Genomic DNA, 17,956 nt, shown 5'->3' with positions numbered 1-17,956 from the left:
CGGTTATTATCATAATTAAAGCACATAATAACGGGTTCTTACCGCGTTTAAATGGGGATATGAGACTCCCGATATTTCGACACTGTTTGCAAGTGCCATGATCACGGGATGATGGTAAGCAGACCCCGTGAAAAACGGGATAACACTATTGATGATGGTGTGCAAACGACAACGCTCATAGTTCTTAACGCCATGGTATAAAAAGACCAGGTATGCTCAAAACTGACAGCTAGCATTTCAAGGTTAGCCCAGCTGAAGTCATCCGACCCTGTGTTGCCATTTCGTAAAAAGTAAATTACCCGCGTCTAATGTTTTTAATTTACTTTGCAAGGAAATTTTGAACTTTAAGTAAAAGATTTGCGTACAATTTTAATTATTTTTATATATGTGACCAATAATAGTAATTAACTACATTAGTCAGTAATTCACTTCATTTGCAATAATAAAATTTACGTCCTTGGAATGTTGGTGACACCAATTTAATGCTAACACTTACATCATCAAGGGCTAGCAATGGCGGTTTGTCATAGGATTGAGCATACCTGGTTTTCTTATAACATGGTTAACGCCATCTATGCTTTGCAGAAGAACTAACAATATAACGATCTCTCTCTATTTAAGAGCTGCGCTCTTGTCGGTGGAGTAACCGCCATTCCTCTCTTCTTCCCGCCAAAACCTTCACCTCCCGATACGACACGACCTGCACCTTCTCTTTTATTTGTTTCATAAATGTTATCCTAGGTCTACCCCTTCCTCTCTTCCCTTCAATTTTTCCTTCTATAATGTTTGTTATAAATGAATCGTGTCGTATCAGGTGGCCAATCATATTTCCTCTCCGGTTCTCTATAGTCTTCAATATGGTTCTCTTTTCTTCAACTCTTTCCAGCACTTTTTCATTTGACACCAATATAACGATATTATGTTCTTATACCGCGGACGGTAGCGCTCCTAGCTGATAAACGAACACAACATATCCAATATAACATAAGTTCACGACTATTTCACAAGCGGGGTAGTCAGAGGTACAGCCATCGCAAGATAAACTAAGTATCCACAACTCAACGGCCTCTGTGGTCCAGTGTTTTAGCGTTGGACTCACGATCCGAAGGCCCCGGGTTCGAATCCCGGTGGGGACATATCACAAAAATCACTTTGTAATCCCTAGTTTGGTTAGGACATTACAGGCTGATCACCTGATTGTCCGAAAGTAAGATGATCCGTCGGAAGGCACGTTAAGCCGTTGGTCCCGGTTACTACTTACTGATGTAAGTAGTCGTTACATGAGCCATGTCAGGGGCCTTTGGCGGCTCAATAGTAACCCTGACACCAGGGTTGATGAGGCTGGTATTCCACCTCACAACCCACACGATAAGAAGATCGAGCTTTCTGTTAGACCAACGTGATAGGTAGTGAGCTGTATCGCCGCGCGCCGTCTATAATGGTAAAGCCAACTATGTTAGTGAAAACGAGGTGAAAACCTAGTATCTCGTTGGCAAGAAGCGCCATTTAACTTTAATAAGGATTTTTTAATTATTTCTTGGGGGTACGCGCAGTATGACGATTTTCAGTGCTCTTGTATGGTTTGTACATGCTAGAAACTGAGGTTTCTGTCAAGAGATCAGATTGGGTCAGCTCAAACAATAACATCGCCAGGCCAATATATCAAGGTTTTTAATTGTTTCTTATTCATTTGCAATTCTGATTCTTTTTTATCCATTCAATTATTTCTCGATGTAGTCTGTTCATTGTTTTCATGAACATTGGATTAAGTTTTGGCGGCGAGGGTTTGCTGCCGCCAAAGGATGGGATGGGGGTACCGAACAGGGCGGTTAAAATGGCCATATCGAAGCAATTCATCTAAGAAAGCAATATTGCTATTTGACATTTGTTTGCATTGCGCACTTACTTTTACATGCGCAAATGTCAAATTGCAATATTGCGTTTTTAGATGAATTGCTTCGATGTGGCTTTTTTAACCCCTCTCTTTTTATTTAGTAATTAGATTTTCATAATTTTTTGAACTTATTATACGATCCAATTCCATTTGCTTGTCTTATTAATTTGTACAATAATGTTAAGTTTAATTAACAGTTTATTTACCTTATTTCCTTGTGCGGCAGACGGAAATAACCAATCCTTCATCGAATGTGCCTCAACAATATTTCAACGACGTACGATATGATAGTATAACATTACTTACTGTTAGCTAGACCATTCGTTGACGTTAACGTGATGTCGCTGCCTCGTTCACTATACGCTAAAGCAACATGTTTACTTGTATCTTCATTACATTGAAATTGCTTGAATCCTTTTTGATATTATTTTTTCTAGTCTACTGCTCCATTGGAAAGCAAAGGCCTTGCTTTTCTATACAAAATACGACTAAAAATGACTATATCTTTGGACTGCATTGATTATAAGGCTTGATTTTGATACAGCTTCAAGAGACCGCAACGTGCCTTACGTGTTTTAAGTTTACGCGGTTATTATCATAATTAAAACACATAATAACGGGTTCTTACCGCGTTTAAAATAGGGATATGAATAGGGATAGGGATATGGAGTCTCATATCCCTATTTTAAACGCGTTAAGAGCCCGTTATTATGTGTTTTAATTGTGCCTTACGTGCTTCGGAAGTTAAGCTGTTGGTCCCGGTTACTACTTACTGATGTAAGTGAGTAATCGTTACGCCTTTGGCGGCTCAATAACCCTGACACCAGGGTTGCTGAGGTTGGTAATTCACCTCACAACCCACACGATAGAAGAAGAGACCGCAGACATAAGTATGACATGTTAATTTCAACTTGATACTTCCACGCGTTTCCGAGATAAAGGTTTTAACATACATACGGACAGACAGACGGACTGACAAGAAAGTGATCCTATAATGGTTCTGTTTTTCGTTTTGAGGTTCGGAACCCTAAAAATAATACAAGCAAATAAGTCAATTTTTTATTTCATTGGAAGAATATTCGTTACACACTATTTAATGACTTATTTTACAACTATGATATTTTAAAATTGATTGATTTCAATTATTCAAGCAATTTCAAACATAAATTGATTACGACATGGTTGCATCGTAATGTATTAACTGTTTGTGTTTATGATTCAATTGAAACATTCTTATGGTTAATATTCCATAAATTACATTATTATTTTTTGACATCCACTGATTGTCTACTTCCTTGTCTTCTGGGGCCACATTGTAGCAATTCACATAAAAAAAAAACAATATTGCTTTTGGCATTTGTTGGTACTGCACACTTACTTTTAAATATGCTCAAATGTCAAATTGCAATATTGCTTCTTAGGTAAATTGCTTTCAAGTAGCGTTTTCTGGGGGGTTAAACAGGCCACATCGCATCGTAGCAATTCATCTAAAAAAAAACAAATTTGCTTTTTGGCATTTGTTGCGCATTGCGCACTTACATTTATAAGCGCAAATGTCAAATTGGAATATTGTGCTTTAGATGAATTGCTTCGATGTCTCGAAAGTCGAATGTGATCGCATTCGTGATCAGGGCGTCAAACAACTCAAATAATAAAATTCTCATTACAATGCAACTGTCTAAAGAGCGACTAGAATATATCGATTACATTTACAAATAGTTTAAGACATAATATTTCCATGTACCACATCGTCGTGTCGTCTCGCATAATTATGTTCACAGACACCCACTCAGGCAGTTTAAATAGGCCACATTGAAACAAAACATCTAAAAAGCAATATTGCTATTTGACATTTGCGCATATAAAAGTAAGTGCGCGTAGTCAAGAAATGGCAAATAGCAATATTGCTTTTTTAGATGAATTGCTTTAATGTGGCCTTTTAAACCCATCGCAAACAACTATAACAAGGCATACAATACATAACCAATAGCTAAAAGCACACTATTTCACTAAACGACAACAACTTGTAATTACGCTATGTTATATTATATCTATAATTAAGTGTTTACTTCTAGAAAATGGTGAAAATGAAGACCTGTGGTTGATGTCTCAAATTAAAAACAAAATTATAACTACTTAATCGCTTACTTGTGCTTCTAAAAATCCTGTGAAAGACACTGTCTCTTTCACACTAACGGTATACAGCTTAGCACGAAAGAGACAAAAGATGTTACATTTGTTGGGCAATAAGTTTGTGTACAAAAGCGTACTTAAACTTGCGACACGCTACAATGGCCGTTTTGACATAATAAAGTACAGTAATTCTCTCCGTCAATGTAGATATAAATTAATACGAAACTTGATGGACACTGAAGTACAGCTATTTAGCGTAGTTATTAGTTTATACGAAACTTCATAAGCGGGACAAACGTCAAAGTGGCCATCATAGCGTGGCGCTAGGGTGATGTACTATTTTGAACCGTATAAGAAGAATTTGATACAGGCTACTGAGAAAGTCATTGTCAAATACTGGGAGGGTACTGTCTAAGTCCGCTCGATTTGTAAAGAAGAAGAATGAACTAGGGGGTTAAAAAGGCAACACTGTCATTGCTTATGAGCCAGCTTTGACAGTTAATGTGAGAGGGTGTTCAAAACAAAGTTCGGCTTTGCCCTCAGGCTTTGCCGGTCACATTCGAGCGCACGAGAGAAGAAACTTGAGGTCGCCGATGTCGGATACGACAGGGGGGATTATATTTTGTGCCCGCACACACAGGTCAGACAGGCAGTCGCTTCTCTAAAAACCGGACCTGTCAAATTCAGCTTAGGTAAGCGGACCCTGTGACAAACAGGATAACGCTTAGAAAATGACTAGGCACTCTTATTTATATAAATATCTTTGACACTCAACCACAGGTCATCATTTGCCTCAAACCAACTTTAACTTACATTAATTGAACATTTCAGAGCTTCGTTCACGAAGGCGGGCTGGTTCCCAAGAGCCTGTACGTGAGTGGGGCGTTCACCGAGCGGGACGGAGACCCGCTGTGTGAAGACAGCATCTACAGATCTGTCAGCTTGAGCAAGGGACAGGTAAGTACATACATACACAAAGTCACATTCGGGGCATAGAATAAGGATTAATACTAATAGAACGCTCCCAACCAACGGCTGAGCTAGGCTTTTTGTAGGCTGTACAGCGCCTTCTTTATTTTTTAGTATACATAATGTCCCTATAGTATAAAAAAAACTTTTAAAACCAAAGGTCGATATTTGTTTTGTTAATTGGCTCATCATCATCAGCCGTACGACGCCCACTGTTGGGCATAGGCCTCCCCCAAGGATCTCCACGACGATCGGTCCTGCGCTGCCCGCATCCAGCGGCTTCCCGCGACCTTCACCAGATCGTCGGTCCACCTTGTAGCGGGCCTACCCACTGAGCGTCGTCCGACACGTGGTCGCCATTCTAGAACCTTTCCGCCCCATCGGCCATCGGTTAATTGGCTACTTGACAGTTATAACAACAAAAACAACAACAATAAAACAACACAACAACAACAACTGTTGATGTTTTTGTGTTGTTCTGTTGTTGTTGTCTGTTTTTTTATAACAATAAAATAATGAAATATATCGGATATGGTAGTTTATCGCTATTTATAAATTTTTGACATTGCGTACTTACTTTTATATGCGCAAATGTCAAATTGCGATATTTCTTTTTAGATGAATTGCTTTGATGTGGCCTTATTAACTCCCCTGGTTTCCTTATACCATGGACTGAATTGGAATACGGGTGCTGGACAAACAAGAAACCATCTCCAAACATTCTTCAATTGTCAATTTTATTCCAGGTATACGAAGTGATTGTAGTCAACCGGGACCCGCAGAGCGTGTTGACGTGGGATTTCGACGTGTTACGACACGATATCTCGTTCACCGTGTATCGCACTATGCACGACCTCGAAGATGCTGACGATATCAGCTCTGGTTAGTATACACTGGTGGAACGGTTATGGTGACGTCATCATCACTCCTTAGCATCAAAATTCAAATTCAAATTCAAAAATATCTTTATTCAGTAGGTAACATAGTTACACTTTGAATCGTCAATTTTACATAACGAACGTCTCATCCGCCTAAAACTACTGCAGCTTCTCACAACCTGTATAGCCGGGGAAAAGAAGCTGCAAGAAAAACCTCGGCACAGGGCCCTAGACGTTCTTTAAAAAAATAAAAATAAACATAAAACATAAAATATTGGTATACAATTGAGTAATTTAGCTGCCTAATATCAGTTCTCAGACAGTTAATCCCATGCATTCATATCTTCTAAATAATCACTAACTTTATAATAACCTTTTTTGTAAAGTTTTTGTTTAACTACTGTCTTAAAACAGTTGAAAGGCAAATTCTGAATGTCAATGGGAATCTTATTGTAAAAACGTATACATTGCCCCTTAAAAGATTTAGTAATCTTATGTAATCGACTGACTTGTAAAGCAAGTTTATTTTTGTTCCTGGTATTAACAATGTGCCGATCGCTATTTTTTGCAAATAATCCTATATGTTTTTTTACATATATTAAGTTTTCAAAGATATATTGTGATGCCAAAGTTAAAATATTAATTTCTTTAAATTTATTTCTAAGTGACATCTTGGGTCCCAATTTGTAAATCGCCCGAATGGCTCGCTTTTGCAGAACAAAAATGCTGTTCATATCTGCAGCATGACCCCACAGCAAGATGCCGTACGACATTAGACTGTGGAAGTAGGCAAAATAAACTAATCGCGCGGTTTCTACATCGGTTATTAAACGAATTTTTTTGACCGCGAATGCTGCTGAGCTGAGCCTTTTGGACAACTTATCAATATGAGGACTCCATTGCAACTTAGCGTCCAAAGTAATTCCCAAAAATACAGCAGTATCCGTGAGGTCCAATTCCTTATTTTTTACAATAATAGAATCGAGGGGCCTACTAACATTCGATAACGTAAAATAAACATATTTTGTTTTATTTTCATTAAGTAGCAGGTTGTTTACAGTAAACCAATCCACTACCTCTGAAATGGCGTTGTTTACATCGTCAAAGGAATCTTGTCGTCTCTTTACTTTAAAAAGTAAGGAGGTATCATCTGCAAACAGCACCACCTCATGTTTTACAAGACTAGGTAGGTCGTTTATGTAAACTAGGAATAGAAATGGACCTAGAATTGAGCCCTGCGGGACGCCTATAGTGACGTTAGATCCACACGATCTGGAGCCATGCACATCAACCCTCTGAACGCGGCCACTAAGGTATGACTCCAAAAGAGCGATGGCATTATCAGTTATTCCATAGTGACGAAGTTTCGCGATCAAGATATCATGACAAACACAATCGAAGGCTTTGGAAAGGTCACAAAAGACACCAATAGCATCTTTGGACTCCTCCCAAGCCTGAAAAACATGATTTATTAACTCAACACCAGCATCGGTTGTTGAGCGACCCTTTGTGAAACCAAATTGTTTATTAGACATTAAATTGTTTAAATTGAAATGTTGAAGTAATTGCAGTAATAAAATTTTTTCAAATATTTTACTAAGCGTGGGTAGTATAGATATTGGTCTAAAATTAGTAGGGTCAGAAGTACTACCAGCTTTAAACAATGGAATGACTTTACTGTGCTTCATTAAATCTGGAAACACACCATTGTCTACACATTTATTAAATATACATGATAGATAGGGAGCTATGCAATCAATCACGGAGTTAATGACTTTAACAGAGAGACCATGAAGATCTGCAGTCTTTTTGATTTCTAAAGATTTAAAAGCTCTTAAGACGTCCCTAGGACTCACGTGTGTAAATGTTAGTTTATCTACTTTGGACGTATCTATGTGCTCCCTTACAAGTGATTGAGCGAGTGCAGGAGATGACTTCAAGTCCTTGGTAGTCGAAAATGGAATGTCAGTAAAGAATTTTTCAAAAGCTTCAGCAACTTGCTTATCATTTGTGAGTAGTTTACCGTCAATTTGTAATTGATACTCGAGATCGCGTGCTTTGACTTTCCCAGTTTCGCTATTAATAACTTTCCAAGTCATTTTAATAATATCTGAGCTACCTTTAATTTTACTGCTAACAAACATTGCCTTCGCGGTAACGCAAACACGTTTGAAAACTTTTGAATACTGTTTTACATAGTCGTGAAAAGCTACGCTATGATTGTATGTTCTTTCTTCGTAAAGTTCATACAACCTGTTTCTACTCTTATAAATTCCTACCGTCGCCCAGTCACTAAAAATTGGTGTGTCTGCTTTCTTAATTGTTTTTGCCTTAAATACTTTATTAAATTCCGATTTTGTTAGATTAAATAGGGAGTTATATAACAAATTTGGGTCATCACAGTAAGGAAGTTCTGGTAATTTGTTTGACATATTATCTTTGAATTGTTCTAAACGACTACTTGATATGGGATTGCATGTAACATCCTTTTTCAGTGAGCGGTCAACAAATAAGTTGAAAGATATTTGTTGACCACAGTGATCTGACTTTAATTTATTAATTATTAATTTATCACAAGGTTCTAAGTTACTAAAAATATTATCGATACATTTCGCGGACTGTGACGTGATTCGGGTTGGTTCTGAAAAAAGATTTACAAGATTATAACACAGAAATAAAGATTTGAATGTAGTACTTAATGAGCAATTTTCCAGAATATCAATATTAAAATCACCGCAGACGATAACATGTTTGCTTTTATTACATAATTTGCATAAAGCTTCATCAATAACTTTCTCAAATAGATCATAAGATGAAGCGGGGGGTCTGTATACGCTCAATACAATAAGCCGGCTGAGTTCAATACAGGCTAGCTCAACAGTTCGCTCAACTGAGAGACTTACAATATCCGTTCGTTCCTTATATTTTAAACAATTACGTACTAATATTAATGAACCGCCACGGATAGCCGTCTCCCTGCTGTACGAGCTGGCAACCTGGTGATTATTGAAGCAAACGAACTCATGTTTTTTTAGCCAATGTTCAGTTACGCACATAATATCAACACAATTACTGTTTAAAAAAAGTTCAATTTCAAGTTCCTTGCCCAATATTCCTTGTATGTTTTGGTGTACCAGGTTGATTACATTTGTATTTTTCTTATTGCATTTTATATTTAATATGTCCTCATTTAACTTACTACAGCCAAAGTTTTTCTCTGTTGTCATTAAATTTAATTTAAATTACAAATGTCAGAAATAAAAATAGGCTGCTCAATAGGAGCAGACGCGTTAAAAGCCAACGAATTGGCTGATTCTATTGTAAAAAAAAAGGATAGCGACTTCGCTATTTGTCTTTTGTAAAAGTTAGATAGATAGTAATATCTACCTTTGGTCAAATAAAAATTCCTAACATAGGAATTCGTATCAATGAACTGAAATTTATTATAATAATCGCATACTAAAGTATGCAATGTCAGGTTTAGATCATGCCTAAACTTATTTTCGGAATTAAGCTGACTTTGGCTGAAAGGCAATGCAAACAAAATCACTTGTTCTACATTTGGTAGGCTGTTAAGTAAGGAAATATAATGGGAAAGTAGTTCTTTGTTCGCGTTACCTCTCCTACCGGCCAAGATTATGATTGTACTATTTTTCGAGAAATTATAAGAAATTATTCTTTTTAAAATGTCTAAATAGGAGGCACCCGGCATACAATTATTAATTACTGCCCGCCTCAAGAAATGGCTAAGTTGTAAACCCATTGTTTTGCCAATTTCGTCACTAAACATAATAATATTTTGCGCTTTGTTTACCGGCGCGGGCGCCGCCTGCCCGGTCGCCGACGAGAAGGACGTATTATTGTCATTAACAATTGGTGTGAGGAGCAAGTCCTGCGCCGCCGGTACCAGCTGATGGGCCGGCGCGGGCGCGGACAGCGGGGAGGACTCGGAAACACGAGCAGGCCGCTCAGTCTGCGAGGATGAATGATTGCAACTATACTGACGATTAATTAGTGAATCGAAGCGTTCCGCGTTGTGAAAACTCAAATTCACTAACTTATCAGCGGCCAGCTCGTGCTTTCGAATAGTTTTCTGAGCTACTTCGTAGTTCAGTGTCATATTTTCTAAGGATTTTGTCAGTTTTTTTATCTGTGCTTGGAGCTGATCAATTTCACACTCATATTTTTTTGTTTGGTTTTCTAACGTTACGGTACAAGTATTAATTTCGTTCAATAGATGTTGCCCCGTATTAAACAAGTGGTGGTGTGAAGTTGATGCTTGTGGTGAGTCACAAGTGAGGTTACTCTTTGAACACAACACCTCGTGAGATGGGGTGGCGGCAGGGACCAAGTCAGGTGAGTCTGTGATCAGCTCGTCAAACAGCGATTGTGTCCGAGACGTTTTAGAAGTACTGTCCGCGAGTTCAAAGTCCGATATTTGTTTATGCGCGTCGCGCAGCTCGCGTTCCAGAACAACGGTGCGCTTGAGGGCGGTCTCAAACTCATCGCAGCTCCGGTCAAACACATGCACCGTTCTTTGTAGCTGGTCATTTTGGTCTTCCACATCATTTAAACGCTGATGTAAAGCCGCCATCTCACTCTTTAATTGTTTATTTTGTTCTAGTATGACTAATACCTCCTTCTCGCTATCCTCTCTCTCTGATAGTAGCTGCTCACATAACGCTTTAGAATTCTTAAGTTCTAGTAAAGTCAGCTTTAATTGATCTTCTAGCTTACGAGCTGCCACACTGCGAGTAGTCATAGAAGACATAGTACTCATAGTGTTTTAGAGGCAACAAAAGAAAAGAAAACGTGTCAGTGAGAAGCCACCAAAGAAAGAGTGGTAGTTACTTACAATTTTGATAATCGTTATTCTTTAATAAGTATTTAAAATGCACTATAGATTCCGAAAAGATTACGCACTTTTGAGTTTGTAACGGTTTAACTGACACAAAGACACTTATCACAATTTAAACGCCTTATAGCACTTATAACCACACAAATTTATACAATATTGTTAAAATATGATAAGAATATTATGACGAAATTGGTTTTTTATGAATTTATATACGATAAATTAATTTAAATAATTAAAAACTACGAGAGCTAATTTGTTTACAACTTAACCGTAGGGTTGCCAGAGCAAAAGTGAAAAGTCGCCACTATGTCGGTATTCTGCAGACTGCACTTCGGGGAGTGTGCCCGCGATCTACACGAGCTCGTTCCACCATCATCATCATCATCATTATCAGTCCATTAACGTCCCCACTGCTGGGGCACGGGCCTTCCCTATGGATGGATAGGGAGATCGGGCCTTAAACCATCACGCGGGCCCAGTGCGGATTGATGGTTATTAACGACTGCTAATGCAGCCGGGACCAACGGCTTAACGTGCCTTCCGAAGCACGGAGGAGCTCGAGATGAAAACATTTTTTTTGTGGTCACCCATCCTATGACCGGCCTTTGCGAAAGTTGCTTAACTTCAACAATCGCAGACCGAGCGCGTTTACCGCTGCGCCACCGAGCTCCTCATTCCACCATCCCCCTTTTATCTAACTACTTCCAGACGTACTGCCGGGTTCCATCCCTATTTGGTGGATATCCCAACTATTCGCACAAAGCGCTTCGCATCGTCCTTCATTATACGCACTGTTAGGGAGTGGAATTCTTTGCCGTCTGCATTTCCGAATGCATATAACCCGGGTGCTTTCAAAGCCAGAGTGAACAGGCACCTTCTGAACGAGCGAGCTCCATCTTAGGTCTCGTCAATGCCTTCGGGCAAGTCTGGGGCCAAGACCAAACCCATCAAAGGTTAAAAAAATATCTCTTTCACAAATGTGGCGGGACATTCCCACAATAACTGGTTGCTCTTGCGCAAGTATGATCTAAAGAGCAGACAATTAGCCAGCGACCTGAACACTATTATTGCAGGTGTAGCTACTGATTTAAATGCTGGTGGTGGCTGGTGGATGGTGGTGGTTGGCCATTCAAAGTGAATATAACATGGCTACCTTCATGAGTCACGAACCATTTAAACACGAAGCAAAATATCTATAATCATCATCCCCGTTACCTCATTTTCACAGGGTCCGCTAACCTAACCTGAAGATTTGATAGGTCCGGTTTTACAGAAGCGACTGTCTGACCTGTGTGTGTGGGGTACAGACGGAGTAGTACCAAATGATAGGATATGTTTGTACTAATATACAGGGTGTTAGTAACATCGTAACAAATACAGAGGGTGATGATTCGTACCATGATTCTGCGTGAATTTTCCGTCGCAAAATTCATAACTGTTTTTTTTTTTAATTATTTACAATTCTATACTTTTGCGATAGAAAATTCCACTTGATATCAACTCAGAATAATAAGCTGAATCATCCCCCTCAGTATTCGTTACGATGTCGCCTACTTGTACGGGGTGTAAGTGACATGGTAACGAGTAGAATTTCCTATCGGAAAATTCATTTTCATCATTCTATTTTCATTATTTTCAGTTCCATACTTCTGAAAAATTCCACTGAATCTCAACTCAGAATGATGGTCTGAATCATACCTCAAAGTTTTCGTCACGATGTCACTAACACCCTGTATATATATTATTTTATTAACCAGAACGTCTAGTTTAGTGCGATTAGTGATTATATTCAATATAGACCCCGGTGGGAAGTAGGCGTGAGTTTATCTATCTATGGAATGGCGAAGGTTTACAAGAGCATGTGTTGATGATGTGGATACCAACATTGCAGCTTCGTGCGCAGGCGGCGAGGAGGTGCGCTCGGTGCTGGAGCGCCGCGGCTGGCGCGAGGGGGACCACTTCCACCGGGTCGAGCCCACCCTGCGCGCGCATGACGGCGAGAGCATACAGGTAAAGCAAATTTTTTTTAAAAAAGAAACCAACTATATTTGGGTAGTTTCGATTATAGTCAAAAGGCTAATTTCCAACTAGTCAATTCAGTTACTTTTAACTAAACGTCTTTTTTTTTTGACGTGACTTATTGTAGATTTGCCGCAGATGGCATTAACTACTTGGCCGGATATAACTAAACGTCAAAACACAAAATAACTATGGAATTTGTATGAAAAATCATATTGTGATGTCACAGAGCGTGTTAAAATGTCGGACTTAATGTTACGTTTTCCTTGATTAAATTTCATAAATAAGTTAAATAGAAAAAATGATAATGTTTTTCGTCACTTTTAAATGTATCTTTATTTAGTAATCAGAATTTCATAATTTATGTTTACACACGCACTATACTGTGCAATGCACATGACACCTACTGATTTATTTTTTATTTATTTATTTACATTTCACGACTTTACAGGGCAGAGGCGCCAATGCGCCGTCAATCAATTGCGCTGATCAATCTCACTCATTAGAATAGTTTTTCGTCTTATCCAATGTTACAATATGTTACCTAGTGTTATACTCGGCACACCCAGTAGTCTATTCCTGTTATGTCCTAGTAATATGTGCTGATCCCAAGATTTATACATCGTAGGGCTGGGTGTGCTGATATATATTCTATCTGCATGCCGTAGTACTTGTCTTTTTTTAAACCTACTACACTGCTTTATTTACATACAATTTATTTGTAATAATGGAAGAGCGGGGCCTCCAAACACAGGCTATGTCGCTTAAATGGAGACCCCAATCCACCAGTAGTTAAGGCTTTATTGTAAAAGAAAATAAACATTTTTCATTTTCATTTTCATTATGTTTGACCTGGGAATCTACCCAATTAACAGCCTAAGGGTGGTATTATCATTGGTGCGCAGGGTGCGGGCCAGCCCCAGCAGCGTCCTGAGCGTGTTTGCGAGTAGGTTTGACTGTCAGTACATGCGCCATTGTTGTATGATGTATTTACTGACAAACAAAAACTACTAGTAATTTTTATTTTATTGTATTTTAATTTTGGTTTTAATTTTGATTTTTTTAAGTGTGTAATTAATTAATTAATGTAATATGATTTATGATTTTTTTTTATTAAACCAAACTAAGCTGAGACTGCCCTCAAAATCATGCTCAAGTCCCTGTTTTTATATGAGAACTGTCACATTGACATGATCTTGAGGGCAGTCTCGAAGCTGAGATTAGTTTATTAATACCACCCTAAGAGTGGAATACAAATGCGCCATCTCTATCATAATAATTTTGAAGTTAAATAGAGTTAGCGTGTCGTGTTTTGACGTTTAGTAAAAAGTAACTGATTTGACTAGTTGGAAACAGCCTATTTCCCACTCGAGTTTCCTGTTTAATTTTAAATCCTACTTTGTTTTGTGATATTATATTTTCCTTTCTTTTGTTAAATGATATTAAACTATAGCAGATACCTACTTACATCCTATTTATTATACTTTATTAGACTCTCATATTTATTTTTTATCCCATTTACCTGATCCTATTTTTGTGTAAATTTCCGTTCCCGAATGTTATTTTCCTTCCTTTTAGTTTCCCAATCTTTTAAAACTTGTCATTGGCACAAAGCAGCACTAATGCCATTACAACAAAAAAAAAACTAAGCATATTGTTTACTTACCCTTGTGCTATGGCCCTAGGGCTCCCACGTGATGATGGAGTCAGGCAGCTACGTGCTGCAGTGGCGCTGCGAGCTGCTGGACTCCACGCACCGCGCCGCGCAGCTCATGTACTTCCACGAGACGCTAGCCTCCCACCACTACAAGTTAGTACCATTTTTTTTTTAACTTTTCTTATTGTAGATTCCCTATCCATCCATAGGGAAGGCCCGTGCCCCAGTAGTGGGGACGTTAATGGGCTGGTGATGATGATGATGATGATTGTAGATTTGCTGCAAATGGTATTAAAATTGTTAACGATTACATAAATAAATAAATAAATAACTACTTGGCCGGACAAATGGGGAGCGCTGAGGGCTCTCACCCGGTACAACATACATATTGTATAAACAAAAATATATTTATGAAAAACAATATATTTGAAACTCCAACTCAAAAGTAACATCATTAGATAACATCGTTACACTTTGAATCGTATTTTTTTAGGTACGTTTAAATACATTTTTGTCGAAGATCTCATCCGCCTAAAACTACTGCAGTTTCTCACAGTCTGTATAACCGAGGAAAAGTAGCTGCAAGGAAAAACCTCGGCACCGGGCCCTAGACTTTTTTTTAAATACAAAATGTTTGAATATAATTCAGTAATTTGGTTGCCTAACTTTGGTTCCCAGGCAGTGATATCCCTTTTTTAATAAAAGTATCGAGATTGACTAAAATTTCCCATAACTTACTAAGAACTCACAAGAACTGACCTCCACAGGGGCTCAATGTCGAGCCTGCAGTCGGGGACTTCGGGCTTCTCCTGCCTCAGCGGCAAGTCCATGGCTAGCAGCTGCCCCTCCCGGTGATGTGAGGGCCTCCAGGGCTCCGCCTGCGGCCCCGCCACTCTCGCGCCGCCCATCACGGAGGCCGCGCACAACGGCGATAGCTAAGTCCTTTTTATCACCACAATAGGGTAGATGACAATTGAGATATTTTTTACGAAACATCAATAGGCTAGCTTCCAACTAGTCAAATCAGATACTTTTTACAAAACGTCAAAACAAAAATTGCTATGGAATTTGTATGAAAAATCATACTGTGACGTCATAGAAAAACATGTCGGACTAATTATTACGTTTTGATTAAAATTCATAAATAAGTTAAATAGCAAAAGAAAATGTTTTTCATCAGTTTTAGATCTGTCTTTATTTAGTAATCACAATTTCATAATTTATCTTTGACGTTGATACTACCCAGTCGAATCTGTTACCTTGCAGAAATTCATTATAACTAAAGGTTGTAAATAAGATAAATATAAAATTGGGATTACTAGATTTCGTTTTAAACTAACTTTTATTTAAATATGAGCATTTTATAATATTTGCCTGGTCATCTACCCAATCAGAACTGCAATCCAGATCTTGAAGAATTCTTGAGCTTAGTCATTCTAGGATTAAAAATTTGATCCGAGTCCGTCATTCGCGGATTCGGATCAGGGGGGTTAAAATGGCCACATCGTAGCCATTCATCTAAAAAGCAATATTGCAATTTGACATTCGCGCATATCAAACTAAGTGCGCAATGCAAACAAATGTCAAATAGCATTATTGCTTTTTTAGATGAATTGCTTCGATGTCGCGTTTTAGCCTATGTCGCTCGAGGTCTGCAACCCGTGCGAATCAATCAGTTACCTTGTTGGAATTCGACTTTCCATTCCCCGTGCGCATTTATGCTTAGTTTGGTAGACCTTCGAACACTGATGGTCAAGCTAATTAACGTTGCCGCTAAAATATCTTCGCAGAAATACATTCCCAGGGTTCGAAGAACTACCCAGTTACAAGTACATTATTATCATGTGACTAGTTGATTCGTCCGGGTTATGATTACATTGACCACGGTACATTAAGGCCTCAATCACTGTGTGCGGATTTTGAAGTCGTTTTTCGCTTCGACCGCACTTTTGTTGTAAATATACCTCTGCCCAGACTCTTTTTCATTGTAGCGGGCGATGTGGTTGGGCGATATTTAGTTAAAACATTAGCTGCCCTATTAAAAAACGAAATCTACAGATAAACTAGGTTTAAAATAACATTCCGCGCCACGAGAGACGCCGACGGATTTTAATGGAACTAATTGACAAGTGACATAATAATTCTATGCAAAATCTGCGACAGTAGCGCCGCGACCGCGGAACTTCTTTCGGGACACAGACTATATTTTAAACATACTTTATCTTTTAGTGTTCGTTTTGTAATAAAACTGTAAATGTCACTCATTAAATGTGCTATTGTCAACGTGCAGTGTAGTGTTGTTACGTGCAACTTGTGTTTCGTGTGGACTAAACAATGGACTTTAAATAAGCCAACTTTTAGAGATACGATGTTTGTAAGCGACGCGTGGATATACACAGGCATTGATACAACGTGCTCCCTGTGAGTATAGTCTTAATTTAATTAGCAGACTTGTAGATAGAAATATAAGACAACAAATAAACATAACATAGGCTAAATACTATATTCCCTGGGCTAGCCAGAGGTGTATTCATCGTAAGATGAACTAAGTACCCGCGCTAATGTAGGACAAAACATTAAAAATCGACTTTTCTGTGACGCATTGAATGCATGAATGTTTTAAATCTCCAGTTGACTTGATAAGTACGTAATTATATAAATTTGTATAGTGTAATTGTTATAAACGGTGTGACATCACTATCACACCGTGCACAAGACTGCACGAAAAACACAATACTACACGTAAAATTAAAAAAAAAAACTCTTTACGAACGAAAATATTTATTAGCATAGTAACTTAACAAAATATAATAGCATTGTTGTGTTACTGTTGTAGAAGTTATCATGAAAATTGTTAAATAATAAGTATTTTGAAATAATGTATTCCGCTTGTAAAGGAATGGCATTATATGTGAAATATAGCTTTTAATATAGGCCGATTATGTTTAGGTTATAAAACTAGAAAAAAAAATATCGTTCGGCTATGAGTTTAGTTGATATAGAGTTGAATTGCTTTTATGTTTTCAATGTGAAAATGGACTATGAAATCCGATATCGCCAAACACCTATGTTTACAAATCGCGCATATAAAATTGTATTGAAAATATGAATGCATAAAATGTATATTATAGTAAAATTGTAATAAGTGTTGTAAAATGTAGATAAGCAAGGCTCAACAAAATCGTAGAAAATAAAACATGATAAATAAATAGATAAATATAAAACATAATCATTATAAATATATATTTTGTCATGTATGTACTAGCTTTGTTTTAGATATCAACGAATTAAGAATAAATTCTTAAGTTCAATTTTCTGAAACTGCATTTTGTCAATTTACGAAACTTATTAGAATATTGAATTTCTAGCAAGACTAGAATTACAGTCAGCAACAAAAATACCTATACAGTTACTATAATTAAAAAAAAATAATACTTATTTTATAATTGGGTATAGATGCGATAAATTAAAACAATATTGTTTTAAATGGAACTCGAACATTTAAATTTGTATGAAAATATAAATAGTTAAAAAATAAATCATTATAA

The 17,956-nt window shown here is 37.8% G+C and overlaps 1 protein-coding gene across 2 annotated transcripts in view; it reads left to right on the top strand.

Moving 5' to 3' along the window:
* Nucleotides 1-17,956, top strand: part of LOC126372126 (protein real-time) — an 88,244-nt gene extending 70,288 nt beyond the window's left edge. Inside the window, exons 11-15 of one of the 2 annotated variants that reach the window (XM_050017722.1) lie at nt 4,859-4,984; nt 5,743-5,878; nt 12,636-12,742; nt 14,437-14,561; nt 15,176-17,956. In XM_050017722.1, the coding sequence (XP_049873679.1) occupies nt 4,859-4,984; nt 5,743-5,878; nt 12,636-12,742; nt 14,437-14,561; nt 15,176-15,263 (582 nt within the window). In that variant the 3' untranslated portion in view covers nt 15,264-17,956. Of the gene's footprint in view, nt 1-4,858; nt 4,985-5,742; nt 5,879-12,623; nt 12,743-14,436; nt 14,562-15,175 lie in introns of both variants that reach the window. The other variant, XM_050017721.1, reaches the window with a different exon arrangement.

Source organism: Pectinophora gossypiella, chromosome 13, assembly GCF_024362695.1.
Source record: "Pectinophora gossypiella chromosome 13, ilPecGoss1.1, whole genome shotgun sequence".
NCBI classification, from domain to species: domain Eukaryota; kingdom Metazoa; phylum Arthropoda; class Insecta; order Lepidoptera; family Gelechiidae; genus Pectinophora; species Pectinophora gossypiella.
The sequence above is the reverse complement of the archived record's forward strand: the minus strand, read 5'-3'. Positions and strand labels throughout refer to the sequence as shown.